The 22559-nt window shown below is 38.2% G+C and overlaps 1 protein-coding gene across 1 annotated transcript in view; it reads left to right on the top strand.

The window, feature by feature from the left end:
• LOC121385497 (ETS translocation variant 4-like) overlaps positions 1-22559 on the top strand; it is a 49227-nt gene that overhangs the window by 20172 nt on the left and 6496 nt on the right. The window contains exon 5 of the mRNA XM_041516197.1: positions 3102-3110. Coding sequence (XP_041372131.1) covers positions 3102-3110 — 9 coding nt within the window. The remainder of the gene's footprint in view (positions 1-3101; positions 3111-22559) is intronic.

Raw genomic sequence — 22559 nt, 5'->3', positions numbered from 1 at the left:
ATTGATGTATTAATCATCGGCTATTGGATGTCAAACACTTGGTATTTTGACGTATAGTCTTAGAGAGAAAACCCGCTACATTTTTTTTTTCATTAGTAGCAAGGGATCTTTTATATGCACCATCCCACAGACAGGTTAGCACATACCACGGACTTTGATATATCAGTCGTGGTGCACTAGCTGCAACGATATATAGCCCAAAGGGCCCACCGACGGGAATTGATCCCAGACCGACCGCGCATCAATAGAGCGCTTTACCACTGAGCTACGTCCCGTCCATAGTGTGGGATATAAGAGTTTTTAAAAAAAACGAGCAAGAAGAGATAGAAATAATGAATGAATGAACGAACACGAACGAACGAACGAACAATCGAACGAACACGAACGAACGAATGAAATCTTAACGACACGAAAACGATATCGGCTATTGGGCGTCAAACAATTGTAAATATATGAATGAATCAATGATGAAAACCATATATAAATTCAGAAGTTCATTAAAACAGTGTAACGAAGTGTGCAAAATTAGAAATAACCCTGGTAAGTAAGTAAGACTAGACAGGCCTCGCGGAGACTGCTACGTTACGTTAAAAATAAATGACGGTTTTTACTACAACCACAACCAGTCCATCGATACAGGCAACATGATTCGATTGTTCACTATTTTAAGTTATTATTATTTTATTGTTTTCAATTATTTTAAAAAAAAAAAAAATAAATGTTATATTATCAAACTTTTGTCTCAACAAAGAGTCATAAACTGTGCTGACACTTACACGCGTTAAACTGGTTTAACTAAACTGGTTTAACTATACCGATTTAACTATACTGGTTTAACTGTACTGGTTTAACTGTACTTGTTTATCTATGCTGGTTTAACTATGCTGATTTAACTATGCTGGTTTAACTATACTGATTTAACTATGCTGGTTTAACTATACTGATTTAACTATATTGGTTTAACTGTACTGGTTTAACTGTACTTGTTTATCTATGCTGGTTTAACTATGCTGATTTAACTATGCTGATTTAACTATGCTGGTTTAACTATGCTGGTTTAACTATACTGATTTAACTATGCTGGTTTAACGATACTGGTTCAACTATACTGGTTCAACTATGCTGGTTTAACTATACTGGTTTAATTATACTGGTTTGGTTTAACTATACTAGTTTAACTATACTGGTTTAACTATACTGGTTTAGCAATACTGGTTTAGCAATACTGGTTTAACTATACTGGATTAACTATACTGATTTAACTATACTGGTTTAACAATACTGGTTTAACAATACTGGTTTAACTATACTGGTTTAACAATGCTGGTTTAACTATACTGATTTAACTATACTGATTTAACAATACTGGTTTAACAATACTGGTTTAACTATACTGGTTTAACAATACTGGTTTAACTATACTGGTTTAACTATATTGGTTTAACTATACTGGTTTAACTATACTGGTTTAACAATACTGGTTTAATTATATTGGTTTAACAATACTGGTTTAACTATACTGGTTTAACTATACTGGTTTAACAATACTGGTTTAACTATACTGGTTTAACAATGCTGGTTTAATTATATTGGTTAAACTACTAAACCACTGTTGGTTGGAAATGACGAGCGTTCACACATGTAACAGCTATACCAGTATAATGCGGAAGTGTAGTTATCCGCCCTTGCGCAGGTTATCAAAACAACACTGGACTACCAGTCTGTTAGGTCGTTATTAACGCACTTACTACTTACATTTCAAACTGTTTTAGTTATACCAGTTTAGTCAACCTAGTTTAACGTGTAAGTGTGAACCGACGTACTTTAGTTATACCGGTTTAACTAAACCACATACCAAAGTGTTTAAGCTATACCGGTTTAGAGAAAAGATTACGTTTACACTTACATTTTAAATTGGTTTAGTTTTACAATTTTAACAAAGCCACATACCGAAGTGTTTTAGCTATACCTGTTTAGCTATACCGGTTTAGAGAAAGAATTGCGGTCACACTTACATTTTAAACTAATTTAGTTATACCAGTTTAGTTAAACCACATACCGAAGTGTTTTAGCTATGCCGGTTTAGTGAAATTTACATTTTAAACTGGTTTAGTTATACCAGTTTAGTTAAACCAGTTTAAAGTGTAAGCGTGGACGCAGCTATAGAGCAAGCAAGGCTTTCGAACGAGCGAGGTCATACACAAAAAGAAAATGCTCCGTTTTAGAGCGAGTGAGACAATACACCAAAAAAATGCTCGTCGCCCATGTAATGAAGAAAAGCTTGAACATGTGGTAATCATACACGTTCTGGTCTCGGCGACTTCCTGTTGTAAAATAATCATATCTTGTGGGGATATCGTAGCAAACTCTTTATTATGACATCACCAAGTCACGGCCTCGGGCTTGTACTTTTATACTGTAGTTTCTTTATTCTATTGAAGAATTACGTACATTAAAACAATCGTAAAGTGATCTCAAGTTGTTTTTGTGTGTATCTGTGTGTGCGTGTGTGTGCGTGCGTGTGCAAGAGAGGAAGATAGCGAGAGAGAAATAAATAAAAGAGAAATAAATAAATGAGAGAAAGAGAGAGAGAGAGAGAGAGAGAGAGAGAGAGAGAGAGAGAGAGAGAGAGAGAGAGAGAGAGAGAGAGAGGGGAGGGAGAGGGTCTGTGTTTTTGTAGATTATTGTATGTATGTGTGTGCGAGAGAGAGAGAAGACGAGAGAGAGAGAGAGACGAGAGAGTAGAGAGAGAGAGGAGAGGGAGAGAAAAGAGAGAGGAGAGAGAGGGGTGTCTGTGTGTGTTTATGCTGTCTTTTTGTAGATTATTGTATGTATGTGTGTGCGAGAGAGGAAGAGAGAGAGAGAGAGAGAGAGAGAGAGAGAGAGAGAGAGAGAGAGAGAGAGAGAGAGAGAGAGAGAGAGAGAGAGAGAGAGAGAGAGAGAGAGAGAGAGAGAGAGAGAGAGAGAGACAGAGACAGACAGGGAGAGAGAGAGAAAAAATTATATAGATAGAGAGGAAAGAGCTAGAGAGAGGTTGGGGGGAGAAAGATGGAGAAAGATAAGAGAGATTGAGAGAGGGGTTAAGAGAGAGAAACAGAAAGACAAATGGAGTTAGAGAGAAAGAGTGCATCCACTTATTCATCCATTATTTTTGTTTCTTCCTTGAGTCTTTCTTTCATTACATTATTATTGTCGTCCTTACCTTCATTCCTTCATTCATTTATATAACAGAATGATTTCAGTGTGTTTATAAAGACGATTTATAGCTATGCACCAGTGAACCTTTCGGCTGCAAATGATGATGCTTTCTGTACTTGGTAAATTCTACCAACGCGGTGCGCAGGGCTCACTACCTTAAGCTTGGATGACAATGTCCCCGAATTAATGTACAAATAATTGACATGGCTTCACACCACCAGAACCACAGGGGGTCACAAATACACAACTGCGATTCTCTCTCACCGCATCGATCCCCAACACAACTACACACACAGTTAGACTGAAGAAAAAAGAATCCATTCCTGCCTTGTAGCTTTATTACATTTAATGTCCAAATTGACCTATTTAGTGTAATTTTGAATAATTAATGTAAAGTAATCAAAAACAGTCTTGTTTGTAATTAATAACTACCAGAGATGAAGCAGAGAAATAAAATAACTCTTTCTCTCTATCATGAATGCAAGACCACGCGCTTTTCGTGTTGATTTCTTGATATTGATTACACGTTGTAACGTCGTCAGCCGTAAAAATATCTAGACATCAAAACAGCAAGGTATTATGGCAATAGCAGAATTCCTTTTCAAAGATGAAAGGGATTTGTGGCAAATTACCTTAATGGAAGCGATGTTAGCTCGATCATTATTTAGCCACTTTTGCGCTGGTCGGTTTTTCTGTGGCATTTCGGACGTGTGTCTCTGTTGTGTGTTTATTTGTGAAATCGACATCAAAATGAAATAAACAACAAAAGTATCTCGTCTTGTAAATTAACGAAATTAGCGTGACTTTATATATAATTACTGTTTTATATATCACAATTTTAAGGATGCTTTTAAAGAAAAATTAACAATAATAAATAAATGCATTAAAAACCCCCACAAAAAAACAACAACAAAAAAACCCGGCGGAAAAACAAGAGAAAGAAAACATACAGTATTACATATAAAAAGAACCTTTTTTTATATTATGTATGTTGTAATTATAAAATATTAAAACAAATTGTTTGATAATAAATCAAATACTGAACGTTTTGTTTTTAGATAATAAGTAAAATATTTAAGTTTATGTTTGTGGTAATAAATGCCATAATATTTAATTTAATGACTGTGATAATATATATTATATTAAATTATGTTTGCAATAAATAAAATATTTAACATTATGGTTGTGATAATATTATATTATCAAAACCATAATGTTAAATATTTTATTTATTGCAACCATAATTTAATATATATATTACTAAACTTCATGTCAGTGGTAATAAAAACACCCATTAAACTGTTTAGTAAATAATAAAAAATATTTAACATTATGATTGAAGTAATAAAGAACTTATTAGGCTTTATGATATAAAGTAAAATATTGAAAATGTTTGCTATGATAAATAAAATATATTTTATATAAAATTTTATAGTTATAATTGTAATAGTTGCCTGGTCATAGAATCAAACTACCTTAGTGGACCATTCTCTGAAGGATTGTTCCTGTTCCAACCAGTGCCCAATGGTATGTGCTTTCCTGTCTGTGGGAAAGTGCATATAAGATACCCTGTGCTGCTAATGATCAAGTGTAGCGGGTTTTCGGTAGGCCAACCTGTAAGAAGGATCATGTTTGATGAACAATAACCGATGAATAATAAATAAATGTCCTCTAATGGGTATTGTTAAATAAAACCAAAACTTTATATTCCGTACGTTAACCGCTGGATTTTGGGGCAGACAGACAGACAGACAGACAGACAGACGGATAGTTTAACGTTTTACCTTATGTACATCACATACATGAATTGTGTATGTTTTATATATACATGTACATTATTACATGTATATGTATATGTATAGTGAGTTATGTATATGTATATAATATTGTATATTGTATATGTATATGGTATATGTATGTAATGTATATATATATAGATTATATATATTATAATATAGTATATATATATATAGGGTAATAAAAATTATATAAATAAATATACACACAAATATATATTACACACATACATACAACATATACACATATAGTATATTATATATATGTGGTGTGTGTGTGGGTGTTGTGTGTATATATATGTGGGTGTGTGTATGTTGTATATAGTATATATATATATTATTAAAAAAGACAAACGTAAAGGACATAAACCATTGTTTATGGTGTTTGTAATCGAAATTTCGCTTCCATCTTGAACTTCTGTTGAAATTTCTTCATGATACTGAATTTTTATTCTAAAGTTTTAATTTTACCCTATCGGTGATCCAGCCATCCACCCATCATCAATCAATCAATCAATCAATCCATCAATCAATCAATCCATTCATTCTTTAATTCATTCATTCACTTGCTAATAATGGAAAAATGTAGGGGGTTTCCTCTCTAAGACTAGGTCAAACTTACTAAATGTTTGACATCAAATACACAATGATAACAAGCCAATGTGCTCTTGTGGGTCATAAACAAAACAACCAAACACATCATTCATTCATTCATATCCATCCATTCATGCAGCATGCATCTATCCATCATGCATCCATGCATCCATGCATCTATCATCTATCCATCCATCAGTCATCCATCCATCCATCCAGGCATCCATGATTATCCATGCATCCATCCATACATGCATCTACCACGCATCCATCCATCAATGCATCAATCATCTAATCTATCCATTCATCATCACATCCTGCATCCCTGCATCTATCCATTCCATCCATCATTCATGCATGCATGAATCCATCCATCCATATCACATGCATCTAGCTATCCACCATCTATCCATCATCACCATCCATTCCATGTCCATGCATCTATCCATCCAAAATCCATTCATTCATGGCATGCATGCAATCCAATCCCCATGCATCCATGCATCTAATCTATCCTCCAACCACCATTCATAATCCATCCATATGATCCATGCATTATCCATCCATCCACCATTTCAGGCATGCAGGCATCCATCCAACCATGCCCCATGCCATCTATTATCCATCCCAATCCATTCATCCATCCAGAATCATTGCATCTATCCATCCAATCCAATCCATTTCATCCAACCAGCCTCCATTCATCCATCCAGCCATTCATTCATTCCTTGTGGTATTATTCGGAGCATTATTTTAATGTTGGACGCGGATGGGGTTGGGGTGGGGGTGAACAACCCCAGCACCCCTCAGTTCACAATAATTTCCCGTTTTTTTGCATACAACTGGTGTTCTGGCAGGCTGCAGTGAAATCTGTCTTCGTTGTTACATTGCAATTGCGTCGTGACTGGCACAAAACATGTGGCTTGAACGGAGCCGTCCAATTATGGGCCAGCGCAAGAGCGAGATGTGATTTAGCGAGCGCAATCAGAGCCGACGTGCAGTTTATTGTTCCGCGCGCGCCCAGCCGCTTGGACTGACACCTGGGAAAGAATGACACACGATTTAATTCTTGTCAATTTTCAACCAGTCTCCTTGGCACAGTGGTTAGTCCTTCCCCCGCACTTAGTCACTGGGCGTGCTTAAAACCTTCGTGGAAAGGAAAACACGTCATTATCATTGATTAGGAATAAAAATAAGTATTCTGCTCGAGTGAGGCCGCGTGAGGCTCGCATAATACAATTTTTTATTCAAATTATGATATGACGATACGAAAAAAACACTGTGGTAATAACCTCTCTCACTCTCCCTCTTCCCAAATTCTTGGTTTAACAAATATACTCTTAAAAAAAAGAACGCAAAAGGGTACAAATGGGTTATACTCCGATGTTATGTTCCACCGGTTCATGCTTTGTGAATATAAGGTCATGCATGTCCCAAACACATGCCCACGGAATTTCATTCCGTAAACACGAGAGGCTACGATCCCATAAAGTTGCCAGAATGTGAATATTCGCAAAAACGCAGAGCCACGTGCAACACCATGTCACCACTGCAGCGGTGCGTTGTGGCACGTGGCAGACCCAATGGGGGGGAAAAAAAAAAAACACACGCGACCCCCCCGGGGGGGGGGACATAGTATAAACGTGCAGGGGTGTTCTGTGGCCTGGCTCTCGGTATCTGGGCCGACAAGTGACAAGACAGGCCTGCCACGTCTCCAGTGAACGCCGAGGAAATCCACATGCGCATCTGCCGACTAGGACGCAGGCGGAATCCCGAACCGCCGTTGCAGGGCCTTCCAGGTGTCCCGACAAGCCCCATCTCCCAGCCTGTGGGAACGTTACCTCCCGCACCACTGGCATTCCCCCGTGCCCTCCCTAGCTCCGGTCCGCACACGGGTCCCTAACCCCGGGCAGGACCCGCACCGTCCGGGTACGCCACCTTGGAGGCCGATGTGACTACTGCCCCCTCCCCCAGCGGCCCCCTTCGCAAGCCCGGTTTGCCGCAGGATATCGCGACCAGACCGTCCGGAAACCGCCCTTGTGAGGTCGTAGAAATTCGTGGCCGACGTCAAGTTCGAGGTGTGCAGTCTTACCACCACAAAACGCCCCGTGGACTCCGCCTGCCGTGGTGCCAGATTCATCGACAATGTGGCTCAAACTTGCCGATGAGACAGGTTGGTTCAGTGACGAGTCCCGATTCTGCTCCGACGTCATGATGGAAGATGTAGCGTGTATAGGCGTCGTGGTGAACATTATGCGGCAAACTGCGTGCAGGAAGTGGAACAGATTCGGCGGGGGTAGTGTCATGGTGTGGGCAGCCATCTCACACACTGGCAGAACTGACCTGGTCCACGTGCGGGCAACCTAATGCACAGGGCTACATTGGACCCCGGCCAATTGGGGGGAGAAAGGTAGAAAGGATAAGAGAATTGAATAGGGGTTCAGATAGAGAAACAGAAGACAAATGGAGTTAAGAGACAGAGTGCATCCCACTTATTCTCCATTATGTTTGTTTCTTCCTTGAGTCTTTCTTTTCATTACTTATTATTGTCGGCCTTACTCATCTCCTTCATTCATTTATATAACCAGAATGGATTTAGTGGTTTTATAAAGACGATTTATAGCTTGCACCAGTGAACATTTCGGCTGCAATGATGAATGGCTTTCTGTACTTGGAAATTCCTACCAACGCGTGCGCGGGGCTCACTACCTTAAGCTTGGATGACAATTGTCCCCGAATTAATGTTACAAATAATTGACATGGCTTCAACACCACCAAAACCACAGGGGGTCACAAATACACAACTGCGATTCTCTCTCACCGCATCGATCCCCCAACACAACTAACACACACAGAAACAACATGAACTGAGAAAAAAGAATCCATTACTGCCTTGTAGCTTTAGTAAATTTAAGGTCCAATTGACCTATTTAGTAATAATTTGAATAAATTAATGTAAAGTAATCAAAACAGTCTTGTTTTGTAATTAAATGAACTACCAGAGATGAAGCAGAGAAAATAAACTACTCTTTCTCTCTATTCATGATGCAAGACCCACGGCGCTTTTCTTCCGTGTTGATTTCCTTGATATTGATGCACGTTGTAAGAGCGTCGTCAGCAGTAAAAAATATATAGACAATCAAAACTGATTGGAAAGGTATTATGGCAAATAGCAGAATTCCTTTTCAAAAGAGAACGGGATTTGTGGCAAATTACCATAATGGAAGCGATGTTAGCTCGCTCATGTATTAGCCACTTTTTGCGCTTGGCGGTTTTTTTCTGTGGCATTTTCACGCACGTGTGTCTCTGTGTGTGTTTTATTTGTTGAAATACGACATCAAAATGAATAAACAACACAAAAGTATCTCGTCTTGTAAATTGACGAAATTAGCTTGCCTTTATATCTAATTACTGTTTTGTTTATATAATCACAATTTTAAGGATCTTTAAAGAAAAATAACAATAATAACTAAATGCATTAAACACCGCCCGACAAAAAAAACAACAACAAAAAACACCAGGCGGAAAAAACAAGAGCAAAGGAAAAAATACAGTATTACAGATAAAAAGAACCTTTTTTTTAGATTATGTATGTTGAATTATAAATATTAAAAACAAATTGTTTGATAATAAATCAAATACTGAAACGTTTGTTTTAGATAATGACAGTAAAAATATTTAAAGTTATGTTTGTGGTAATAAATGCCATAATATTTAACTTAATGACTGTGATAATATATATTATATTAAATTATGTTTGCAATAAATAAAATATTTAACATTATGGTTGTGATAATATTATATTATCACAACCATAATGTTAAATATTTTATTTATTGCAACCATAATTTAATATATATATTACTAAACTTCATGTCAGTGGTAATAAAAACACCCATTAAACTGTTTAGTAAATAATAAAAAATATTTAACATTATGATTGAAGTAATAAAGAACTTATTAGGCTTTATGATATAAAGTAAAATATTGAAAATGTTTGCTATGATAAATAAAATATATTTTATATAAAATTTTATAGTTGTAATTGTAATAGTTGCCTGGTCATAGAATCAAACCACCTTAGTGGACCATTCTCTGAAGGATTTTTCCTGTTCCAACCAGTGCCCAATGGTATGTGCTTTCCTGTCTGTGGCAAAGTGCATATAAGATATCCTGTGCTGCTAATGATCAAGTGTAGCGGGTTTCCGGTAGGCCAACCTGTAAGAATGATCATGTTTGACTTCCAATAACCGATGAATAATAAATAAATGTCCTCTAATGGGTATTGTTAAATAAAACAAAAACTTTATATTCCGTACGTTAACCGCTGGATTTTGGGGCAGACGGACGGACGGACGGACGGACGGACCGACGGACCGACGGACCGACAGACGGATAGTTTAACGTTTTACCTTATGTACATCACATACATGACATTGTGTATGTTTATATATACATATATACATGTATATGTATATGTATATGTATATGTAATATACATGTAATATACATGTATATGTATATGTATATGTATATGTATATGTATATGTATATGTATATGTATATGTATATGTATATGTATGTATATATACTCTTCAAAAGAAGAAACGCAAAACCACATTGTCGTAACATTTGGAGAATTGATTTAATTATTGAATGGTGAGTCCGATAATTACCAAATGTTGCAGGATTGTTCACAATTCTCTCTAGTCCATTGTGAGTAAGTGATAGGACACACCACCAAGGTCAAGGTCATCTGGAGTCGATACCGGGTGTGGCCTCCGCGTGTGTTGACAACTGCCTGGCACCGCCTGCCCATTGAAGCAACCAGAGTACGGATGACGTCCCGGGGGATGGTGGCCCACTCGGCCTGCAAGGCTGCTGCCAGCTCGGGCAGGGTCTGGGGCTGTGGTTGTCGCTGTCGGAGGCGTCGGTCCAACTCGTCCCATAGATGCTCAATTGGGTTCAAATCCGGTGATATCGATGGCCAAGGAAGGACATTAATGTTGTTGTTCTGTAGGAAAGCCGTTGTGAGACGTGCTGTGTGAGGCCTGGCGTTGTCATGTTGGAACACTGCGTTGGCGTTGCCATAACTGGAACGATGTTGGGCCGGAGGATCTGGTCAATGTAGCCCTGTGCATTCAGGTTGCCCTGCACGTGGACCAGGTCAGTTCTGCCAGTGTGTGAGATGGCTGCCCACACCATGACACTACCCCCGCCGAATCTGTCCACTTCCTGCACGCAGTTTGCCGCATAACGTTCACCACGACGCCTATACACGCGACATCTTCCATCATGACGTCGGAGCAGAAATCGGGACTCGTCACTGAACCACACCTGTCTCCATCGCAGTTGAGGCCATTGTCGATGAATCTGGCACCACTGCAGTCGGAGTCGACGGTGTTGTGGTGTTAAGATGACACCTCGAACTGGACGTCTGGCACGAATTCCTACCTCACGTAGGCGGTTCCGTACGGTCTGGTCGGATATCCTGCGCAAACCTGGTATTGCTGCGGCTGTGGAGGTGGCAGTAGTCAATCGTTCCCGAAGGTGGCGTACCCGGATGTAGCGGTCCTGCCCGGAGGTAGTGACCCCGTGGTCGACCGGATCTAGGGAGGTCACGTGTTGATCCATGTTGCTGGTAACGGTCCCACAGTCTGGAGATGGTGCTTGGGGACACATGGAATGCCCTGGCAACGGCCGTTCTGGATTCGCCTGCGTCTAGTCGGCCGATGGCATTGTTTTCTCTGCGGTTCACTGAGACGTGGCATGTCCTGGATTGTCAACTGTCGGCCAGATACAGAGGCCAGGCAAGCGAACACCCTGCACTTTTATACTGTCGGTGTTCATGTTGCACGTGCAGACAACGCACGTGCAGTGGTGACATGGTTTGCACGTGGCTGCGTTTTTGCGAATATTCACATTTTGAAACTTTATTTTACAGTAGCTGCGTTTTATCGAATGTAACCGTGGGAATGTGTTTGGGACATGCAATGACCTTATATTCACAAAGCATGAACCGGTAGGAAACATAAAATCGGAGTTATAACCCATTTGTACCCTTTTGCGTTTCTTTTTTTGAAGAGTATATATATATATATATATATATATATATACACACATATATATATTAAAAAAGACAAACGTAAAGGACATAAACCATTGTTTATGGTGTTGTAATCGAATAATTTCGCTTCCATCTTGAACTTCTGTAGAAATTTCTTCATGATACTGAATTTTATTCTAAATTTTAATTTTAACTATCTGTGATCCATCCATCCACCCATCAATCAATCAATCAATCAATCCATCAATCAATCAATCCATTCATTCTTTAATTCATTCATTCACTTGCTACTAATGGAAAAATGTAGCGGGTTTCCTCTCTTAAGACTATGTCAAAATTACTAAATGTTTGACATCAAATACCCAATGATTAACAAGCCAATGTGCTCTTGTGGTGTCACTAAACAAAACAAACAAACACATCATTCAATCATTCATCCATCCATCCATTCATGCATGCATGCATCTATCCATCCATGCATCCATGCATCCATGCATCTATCTATCTATCCATCCATCCATTCATCCATCCATTCATCCATGCATCCATGCATCTATCTATCTATCCATCCATTCATCCATCCATTCATGCATGCATGCATCTATCCATCCATGCATCCATGCATCCATGCATCTATCTATCTATCCATCCATCCATTCATCCATCCATCCATCCATGCATCCATGCATCTATCCATGCATCCATCCATCCATGAATCCATCCATCCATGCATCTATCCATGCATCCATCCATCCATGCATCCATGCATCTATCTATCCATTCATCCATCCATCCATCCATGCATCCATGCATCTATCCATCCATCCATCCATTCATGCATGCATGCATCCATCCATCCATACATCCATGCATCTATCTATCCATCCATCCATCCATTCATCCATCCATCCATCCATGCATCCATGCATCTATCCATCCATCCATCCATTCATGCATGCATGCATCCATCCATCCATGCATCCATGCATCTATCTATCCATCCATCCATCCATTCATGCATGCATGCATCCATCCATCCATGCATCCATGCATCCATGCATCTATCTATCCATCCATCCATCCATTCATGCATGCATGCATCCATCCATCCATGCATCCATGCATCTATCTATCCATCCATCCATCCATTCATGCATGCATGCATCCATCCATCCATGCATCCATGCATCTATCTATCCATCCATCCATCCATTCATGCATGCATGCATCCATCCATCCATGCATCCATGCATCTATCTATCCATCCATCCATCCATTCATCCATCCATCCATCCATCCATGCATCCATGCATCTATCCATCCATCCATCCATCCATTCATCCATCCAGCCATCCATTCATCCATCCAGCCATTCATTCATTCCTTGTGGTATTATTCGGAGCATTATTTTAATGTTGGGCGCGGATGGGGTTGGGGTGGGGGTGAACACCCCCAGCACCTCTCAGTTCACAATAATTTCCCATTTTTGCATACAACTGGTGTTCTGGCAGGCTGCAGTGAAATCTGTCTTCGTTGTACAATTGCATTGCGTCGTGACTGGCAGCAAAACATGTGGCTTGAACGGAGCCGTCCAATTATCGGGCCAGCGCAATGAGCGAGATGTGATTTAGCGAGCGCAATCAGAGCCGACGTGCAGTTTTATTGTTCCGCGCGCGCCCAGCCGCTTGGACTGACACCTGGGAACAGAATGACACACGATTTAATTCTTGTCAATTTTCAACCAGTCTCCTTGGCTCAGTGGTTAGTCCTGTCCCCCGCACTTAGTCACTGGCGTGCTTAAAACCTTCGTGGAATAGGAACACGTCATTATCATTTATTAGGAATAAAAATAATGTATTATGCTCGCGTGAGGCTCGCATAATACAATTTTTTATTCCTAATATATGATATTGACGATACCGAAAAACACTTTGGTAATAACCTCTCTCACTCTCCCTCTTCCCACCTATTCTTGGTTAAACAATATATATTACAGAATACATAAAAAATGCAAATTTATCCTGTCCACCTGTCAAGGAGCTTTAAATTCTGTTTTCATAAACAAGAATGGTATTGGACCCCCTGTATTAAACAGTCTGAATCCGCGCTTACGTTTGGTAACACCAGATTGTTTGTGCAATAAATTGAAAATTGAAATTGAAATTGAAACCGTACATACATCGTGTTAAATATTGCGTACAAAGGTGGATTCCATGAATACAACGGCAGTAGAGGCCGCCCTCTTTGTCACTTAACATAGTTTAACATAAGGCTGGTAGGTGCTGGAGTTATACGCCATTTCGTCGACCGAGAATTAACTAGGTGTATCTGCAATATCAAATGTCAAACATTTTGTAATTCTGACATATAGTCATCAATGGAAACCCGCTACATTTTTCTATTAGCAGCAAGGGATCTTTTATATGCACTTTCCCCACAGACAGGAAATCACATACCACGGCTTTAGACCAGTTGTGGTGTACTGGTTAGGACGATAAAAAACCCCATTCAATCGAATGGATCCACCGCGGTGGTTCGATCCTGGGACGCAAGCACCTCAAGCGATGAATCAACCGGCTGAGCTAACTGCCGCCTCACTATGCACGTATTATGTGATATAAAGTTCCACTTTTCTTGGAACCCGCTCTCTCTCTGAAACCCATACCATGAAGACCGGCCATTTTCATGACCTTTACGAAATTCATCACCTGAACGCGCTAGAAAAACACGGCGAATCTCGTCGTTAATTGTACCATTGTATTCGTATCATTGGTCCACGAAAGCTATCACATTTCACAGAGTATGATGGAGTGTCGGGGGTGAGATGGTGCAATCCATAACGAAATGAATTAGTGAAATAGATTGGTGTTATACAATCCTGTCTATTTCGCTTCATTGTCAAGCCTAAAGTGCCGCAAAGATGCGGTGTCTATTAATAGAATATTAACCAATGTTGCATGACGTTTGAGCAATCGCAATAATTATTGGTCCATTCGTAATCAGATCAGATCCTTGAAGAAACAGATAGGTGAATTTTTTTATAAACTGTTAATTAACAGAAAATGAAAGAATAATTATTACGGAAAGTATTAAATTACTTGAAACGTGTTAACCACCTTTATGAAATATCATCGGTGAATTTAGCGTAATTGAACGATAACGATTGCGTGCAACAGTTGTTTAATTCGCAGCAAGAATAGATGATTAATCAAATACTGAATTTATTAAAGAAATATTACGTTACAAACCGTAACGGAATGATGTATTGAAATATGTTAAATGTATTTTCAAAAATTGCGACTTTTTTTTATCATCCCAGTGCCCGCCTTCAATAAAAAGTAAATAGGATTGAGAAACCCCCCTTTAATTTGTGTTTTGTCCGCGAAATAGATGGATCAGTTAAAATAGTATTACTGAATTAAAGCTATAAAACAATGTTGAATTAATGACAAATCAGTTATTTCAGTACCCTGTAGACATTGTTTGCAATCTGTACTGCCGACAAGTTGAAGCATATTGTGTTTCCTAGAACAAGTGTTTATGAACGACTTATTAAAATATTATTACGTGTATCTTCAATCGTGATTTTCATTGAATAATAAATGCATATTTTATATGTTCATTCCTCATTTGTAATATTATTACAGAAATTGCGTTGTAAAAGTTTTTTTTAATAAAAAGAATAAAAATATTAATAGTTTATTAACCACTTAAACATATTTGGTAGTGTCAGGGTTGGGGGCCCTGATAACACTATCTTACGTTCGTGATAATGTAAACACAATATGAATACAAATGGTACATTACTTACAACTGTATAATTAAACATGTATACATAAAATAAGTATGTACTATATAGGGTTAACAGTGAAGTTAGAAGTAAAGAAAGAAAAAGTTTAGAGGGAAAACAGAAAGAAGGAAGGAAAGAATGAATGTTAAAATAAGATTTTGAAATAGAAAATATTAAATTTTGTATTGTAATAGATACCTCTAGAACGATATATTGCTATGTCTTGTTTCCAGGAATATTAACAAATGTGCTCAATATACTTCATATTCTTTAAACTAACAATTTTTTAATTCTATCTTTTATAATTTTTAAAATAGCACATATTTCTCTTTCTGAATTTTACTTCTGTATATATACTCTTCAAAAAAAGAAACGCAAAAGGGTACAAATGGGTTATAACTCCGATTTTATGTTTCCTACCGGTTCATGCTTTGTAAATATAAGGTCATTGCATGTCCCAAACACATTCCCACGGTTACATTCGATAAAACGCAGCTACTGTACAATAAAGTTCCAAAATGTGAATATTCGCAAAAACGCAGCCACGTGCAAACCATGTCACCACTGCACGTGCGTTGTCTGCACGTGCAACATGAACACCGACAGTATAAAAGTGCAGGGTGTTCGCTTGCCTGGCCTCTGTATCTGGCCGACAGTTGACAATCCAGGACATGCCACGTCTCAGTGAACCGCAGAGAAACAATGCCATCGGCCGACTAGACGCAGGCGAATCCAGAACGGCCGTTGCCAGGGCATTCCATGTGTCCCCAAGCACCATCTCCAGACTGTGGGACCGTTACCAGCAACATGGATCAGCATGTGACCTCCCTAGATCCGGTCGACCACGGGTCACTACCCCCGGGCAGGACCGCTACATCCGGGTACGCCACTTTCGGGAACGATTGACTACTGCCACCTCCACAGCCGCAGCAATACCAGGTTTGCGCAGGATATCCGACCAGACCGTACGGAACCGCCTACGTGAGGTAGGAATTCGTGCCAGACGTCCAGTTCGAGGTGTCATCTTAACACCACAACACCGTCGACTCCGACTGCAGTGGTGCCAGATTCATCGACAATGGCCTCAACTGCGATGGAGACAGGTGTGGTTCAGTGACGAGTCCCAATTTCTGCTCCGACGTCATGATGGAAGATGTCGCGTGTATAGGCGTCGTGGTGAACGTTATGCGGCAAACTGCGTGCAGGAAGTGGACAGATTCGGCGGGGGTAGTGTCATGGTGTGGGCAGCCATCTCACACACTGGCAGAACTGACCTGGTCCACGTGCAGGGCAATCTGAATGCACAGGGCTACATTGACCAGATCCTCCGGCCACACATCGTTCCAGTTATGGCCAACGCCAACGCAGTGTTCCAACATGACAACGCCAGGCCTCACACAGCACGTCTCACAACGGCTTTCCTACAGAACAACAACATTAATGTCCTTCCTTGGCCATCGATATCACCGGATTTGAACCCAATTGAGCATCTATGGGACGAGTTGGACCGACGCCTCCGACAGCGACAACCACAGCCCCAGACCCTGCCCGAGCTGGCAGCAGCCTTGCAGGCCGAGTGGGCCACCATCCCCCGGGACGTCATCCGTACTCTGGTTGCTTCAATGGGCAGGCGGTGCCAGGCAGTTGTCAACACACGCGGAGGCCACACCCGGTATTGACTCCAGATGACCTTGACCTTGGTGGTGTGTCCTATCACTTAATCACAATGGACTAGAGTGAATTGTGAACAATCCTGCAACATTTGGTAATTATCGGACTCACCATTCAATAATTAAATCAATTCTCCAAATGTTACGACAATGTGGTTTTGCGTTTCTTCTTTTGAAGAGTATATATAATATTTAACATTAATAATAAGCCAATTAGCAAATATCATTATTCTTTTATTGCTGTTTAAATTCCAAACAATACTGTCTGTTTATTCAGTTGTATATGTTCCCCTTGGTCCTGGTACCACTTTTCAGTTTCTAAGACTTATGAATATTCATAGAATAAATGTTCCAATGGTTCTGGCTGTGTATGGTAAAACTCATAGATATTTGATTCTATATATTTTATTTTATAAAGAAAAGTGTTTGTTGATATTATTTGAGATCAGATTCTATATTGAAACCACAGTAAAGTTGGGTTTTTATATATAGAAACGGTAAATTATAGTGTTCCACTTTTATGAATATGTGACCTAAATTTGAATATTTCCGTTGAGAAGATGGCACCATTGTTGATTTGTTTAAAATGTTGTACATTTCTTTGCATCCTTTTGTAGTTTTAATGAACGACCCCAATTTAAGAGGAAATATAGGATTGATGGTTATTACCTGTTGATTTTTTATAATTGACTTTGTCTCATGTTTTAAGGTTTTAACTGTTTTTATGAAAGATGCAAATTCTAAAAAGTTCGATCGTATTTGAAATTTAATTCTAAATGCTTCATAATTTAAAAATCGACCCTGTTCATCCATTAGATCTTGTATAAATATGACACCATTTTTAAAAAAGTTTTCATAATATATGGGTTTCTGGTCAATAGTTATTTTACTAATATTGATTGTGATTATTTCATTTATGCTTTCTGGAATTTGTTTTTGTTGAATTAACTATGTAAGACATTTTCCCAAAATATCTTTAAATTTGTATTTTAATAAAATAATCTCCGCACGTAATACGTTTTTGTACAGATAATTTTGTAGTAACTTCAAACAATATTTTCCACTTTGCGTTAGATGAAAATAGTCTGCTAAACCATGTCGATTTTAACGCTATCATAAAATTCGAAATATTTAGAATTAATATATATATATTGTTTGAAGTTATATATATATATATATATATATATATATATATATATTTATTTATATATATATATATATATATATATATATATATATATTAGTTGATTTTTGTATTTCGATTTTAGTGAAATACATTTACGTATACTAGAATAATTTAATTTAAGTTATAGATGAAAATTATAGGGATGAAATATGAATTATTGTAATAGGCTATAGCTAAAAATAGTACTTTACTGTACTGGTCTAATTGCGTGCGTTCGTTCGTGTGGGCGGGGTTTTTTTTAAAAGGAAAAAAACATGTTTATTTAGCGATATTTAAACGTATTTTAAACCATGTCTATTAAATTTCTACAATGTAAAGTGATATTTTAACTACAAATGTCTCCTTTAATTTAATTATATAACCACGAATGTCTGTGTACCTTCTCCCCAGCACATATTTCACACACAGGAACATGTGTTAAAGGCGCAGATCCTAGTTTGAATATGTGAAAATGGACACTAAGTTTAGTTAATCTACAATCCTGTAACACACATTTGAATAAGGTTATAACAGAGAAAATTTACTCTTAAAAATACACTAGAGATCGTCTCCACAACCATTATTTCTTAGACACACGTGCGTTTATAAAGAAAAAAAGCATTTCATAGCATTACAAACACCAGGATTTACAGAAATGGATAATCTAAACAATAAAATGTAAGTAATGTCTAATTTCAGTTATCAAACAATGGCTCTTATAATGAAAAATACGTCCTACTGTTTAAAACTAGGGTCTGTCACTTTAAAATGTATCCCATCATCACCTGCTGTATTCAATTACGTCGATCGATCATCGGCCATTCAACAATTATTTATGAAAAAAAGAGAAAATCATTGCTCAATACTCTGTCACGAAACTGACATCGTCGAGTGTCTTTTTCACGGTGACCATGACAACGATACTTTTGAAGAAGCAACACGATATTCATGTTGAAGCCCTGTCTGCACTTTACTGAAATTTATTATCTTTGTGTAAACAGAATGCAGTTCGTAACTCGTCGGAAATATGAGGCTGTTCGCTAGCACAATGACTTACAAGCAATGATAGCTGGAGCGAGTGAGAGAGAGAGAGAGAGAGAGAGAGAGAGAGAGAGAGAGAGAGAGAGAGAGAGAGAGAGAGAGAGAGAGAGAGAGAGAGAGAGAGAGAGAGAGAGAGAGAGAGAGAGAGGGGGGGGGGGGGGGGGGGGGTGAGACGAGAGGGTAATAACCCTTATTAACGACATGCAAATTAGCGTCCGCCTTTATGGTGAGATAATGAGCTCAGTTATGAGTGTGGACGCCGTGCCCGTTGATGACGACGTGGTGCCATGATGACAGGTAATAATTAGGATCGTTGTAAGCCCCACTCGTGTTTGTTTATTGCAGGAATTAGCACATAAAAGTGTCTTTTAGGTTTCGATATACGAGGGTTGACGCAGGTCGTATTTTTGCGTATTATGTTTTTCACCAGTGATAATGACACTGTTATATCTGTCAGCTGCAACACCGAGCTGCGAAACAGTGCGTGCGATATGGTGGATTCATATGTTGATTGGTTAAATTATATTATAATATGCAAAACGTTTGAAAATACACAAATCATTAACACGCTTCCTAAACGTAGTAGTGTATGTAAGTCATGTGTGTTTTGTTTCCCGCCGAATACGCTTTTCGGTAGTGTTCATAAATGCACGAAAACCCCACTGTATGCAAATGTTTGTTTTGTTTATCACTGATCAAATTTAACTAAAACAATTAATATTTAGAAGTCATCGTTAATCAAAACTTTTTAGAATAACATTTATCTATAAAAAACAAACAAAAAACAAAAAACAAAAAAACAAACAACAACTAAGTAACTAACTAACTAACTAACTAACTAACTAACTAACTAACTAACTAAAAGTCTACTAACGTATAATTAATTTTGTTGAGTTTATATACTGAGAGGCATAAACAATGCAACACCGAATGTTTTCTTATATAGAAATGTATTAGATATAGATATATTAAGCATGTTGACAACTGTAGCTTTAAGACGATAATATTCAAATTGAAATAAATAAATACAAAAACAACAACAACAAACAAAACAAAACTCAACAATTCCCCCCCAAAAATAGGAAAAAGGAAAGACATCCCCCCACCCCCCCAACCCCCCCAAACAACAACAACAACAACAACAACAACAACAACAAAACCCAACAACATGAAAACAAAACAAAACTGTACAACTTGGTGTTTTACTGCAACAACCCCGCATTTTCTCAACATTAAGTATCGTGGTACAGCCAGTTCTCAACGACTGGTATATCAACACTCGTGGTATGTGCTATCCTGTCTGTGGGAAGGTGCATATAAAAGATCCCTTGCTACTAATGGGAAACATGTAGCGGGTTTCCTCTCTAAGACTATATGTCAAAATGACCTAATGTTTGTCATCCAATAGCCGATGACTAATAAAGCAATGCGCTCTAGTTGTGTCGTTAAAACACAACAAACTTTAACTTTTTTATAGGGAGATGAATGCAGGGAAAACAGATGCAAAAATATTTTCATACACCAGTTTGTTGGGGTTTTTTTTTGCTTCACTAACCACAAAGTAACTAACAACTAACCTACTGTCCTGGACAGGCAACCCAGATAGCTGAGGGTGTGTCCAGGACAGCGTGCTTGATCCTAATTAGATATAAGCACGAAAATAAGTTGAAATGAGAAATGAAATAAATCAAACATTTTATAAATTTATTCCCCGATTTGAACAATATCCTTTTTCATTTACACTTGTTACAAATACATCATTTGTCCGCATGCTTAGTATGGATGACACGACATTTCTGTACTAAAATAGCTAGTGAAATATCTATTGCGTTATTTATGCATCTCAGTATATATATATATAACATGTACGTATGTTACTAAATCGTGGTCGTGTAATATTTATGATCTTGTCCAATTCATATTCGTGTCATCGAAACATAATTACAAGATGACTTTGATAGCCGCAGGTATTATTTTACCCATTTTAATACAGCAATTATTTTCATTACTGATTTATTGTAAGCACCATTCCGGTCGCCGAATAATGCGCATTATTTGTCTTTGGCAAACGGTCAGTGTCGATGGCGACTAACAACTCTTGGTGTCATATTTCTCATCACGTTATCCTATTTGTGTCAGTTGCCCTCTTCACACGATAACACGTCACAGACACGCAATCTATGTCATCAAGTGATTTTTACGACTGTATTGTACTCCATCAAACGATAATTACCAAATGTTTGACATCCAATAGCCGATTATTAATAAATCAATGTGCTCTAGTGGTGTCGGTAAACAAAACAAACTTCTTTTTTATGTACTGGTCGGCTTCAGGTTTTTTTTTTTAATAAAGGGGGCCCAAAACCCGTTGTTGTTTTTGAAAACAGAATTTAAAGGTCCATGACATAAGTTTGCATTGGATAAGTTTGCATTTTTGTGTATTCTGCAATATATACTCTTCAAAAAAGTAGGGGGACCTGATATATTAATGCTAATATCAACTATTAGACCGAACATACGTTTTGACCACAGACATCCTAGTAAAGAACGTTCAGGTTTGTTTATCAACACACCGAGACACATTCCATAGTTTGCACGTGCATCACGCAGTTGCCCCGTGCATGTGCGTTGGGGAGTCACTCTCGATTTTGACAATTTCCAGGAAGGTCGATTAATCACTGTGGAACATTATTTCTGACAATCCTTTTTCATTCTGTTGATCATACATTTGTTATTGTTTTGTTTTGTGTCATGTTTATTGTTTGAATTTGCGATTTATTGATAAAAAAACGTCAACTTTCAAATTTCACTTCTGACCCCAATCGTCCTTCAAGATCTTTGGTGGTCATAAAACCTACTGTAATACTGAACTACCGGTTGTAATGTTTGCCCAATTAATTCACTATTATCATATAACCATTCCCCACAGCTAATATATCTTACAATTTTGGCAATTGTAAATTCTTATTAGAGTTCCCCTACTTTTTTTTGAAGAGTATATATTGTTTGACCAAAAATATCTGCGCCTGCCGGTATATTGAAAGATCGTGTTCACACTTACATTTTAAATTGGTTTCGTTATACCAGTTTAGTTAAACAAATTTAAATTGTAAGGGTGAACACATTGCACATTATTCCATAATGAGTTCATACATATAACTACGGGTAAGTATACACGTTATGAATGAAAGAATGAATGAATGTTTAACGACACCCCAGCACGAAAAATACATCGGCT

Source organism: Gigantopelta aegis, chromosome 11 (genome assembly GCF_016097555.1).
Source record: "Gigantopelta aegis isolate Gae_Host chromosome 11, Gae_host_genome, whole genome shotgun sequence".
In the NCBI taxonomy this organism is placed as follows: domain Eukaryota; kingdom Metazoa; phylum Mollusca; class Gastropoda; order Neomphalida; family Peltospiridae; genus Gigantopelta; species Gigantopelta aegis.
Note: the sequence above shows the minus strand (reverse complement) of the source record. Positions and strands in the feature narration are given on the sequence as shown.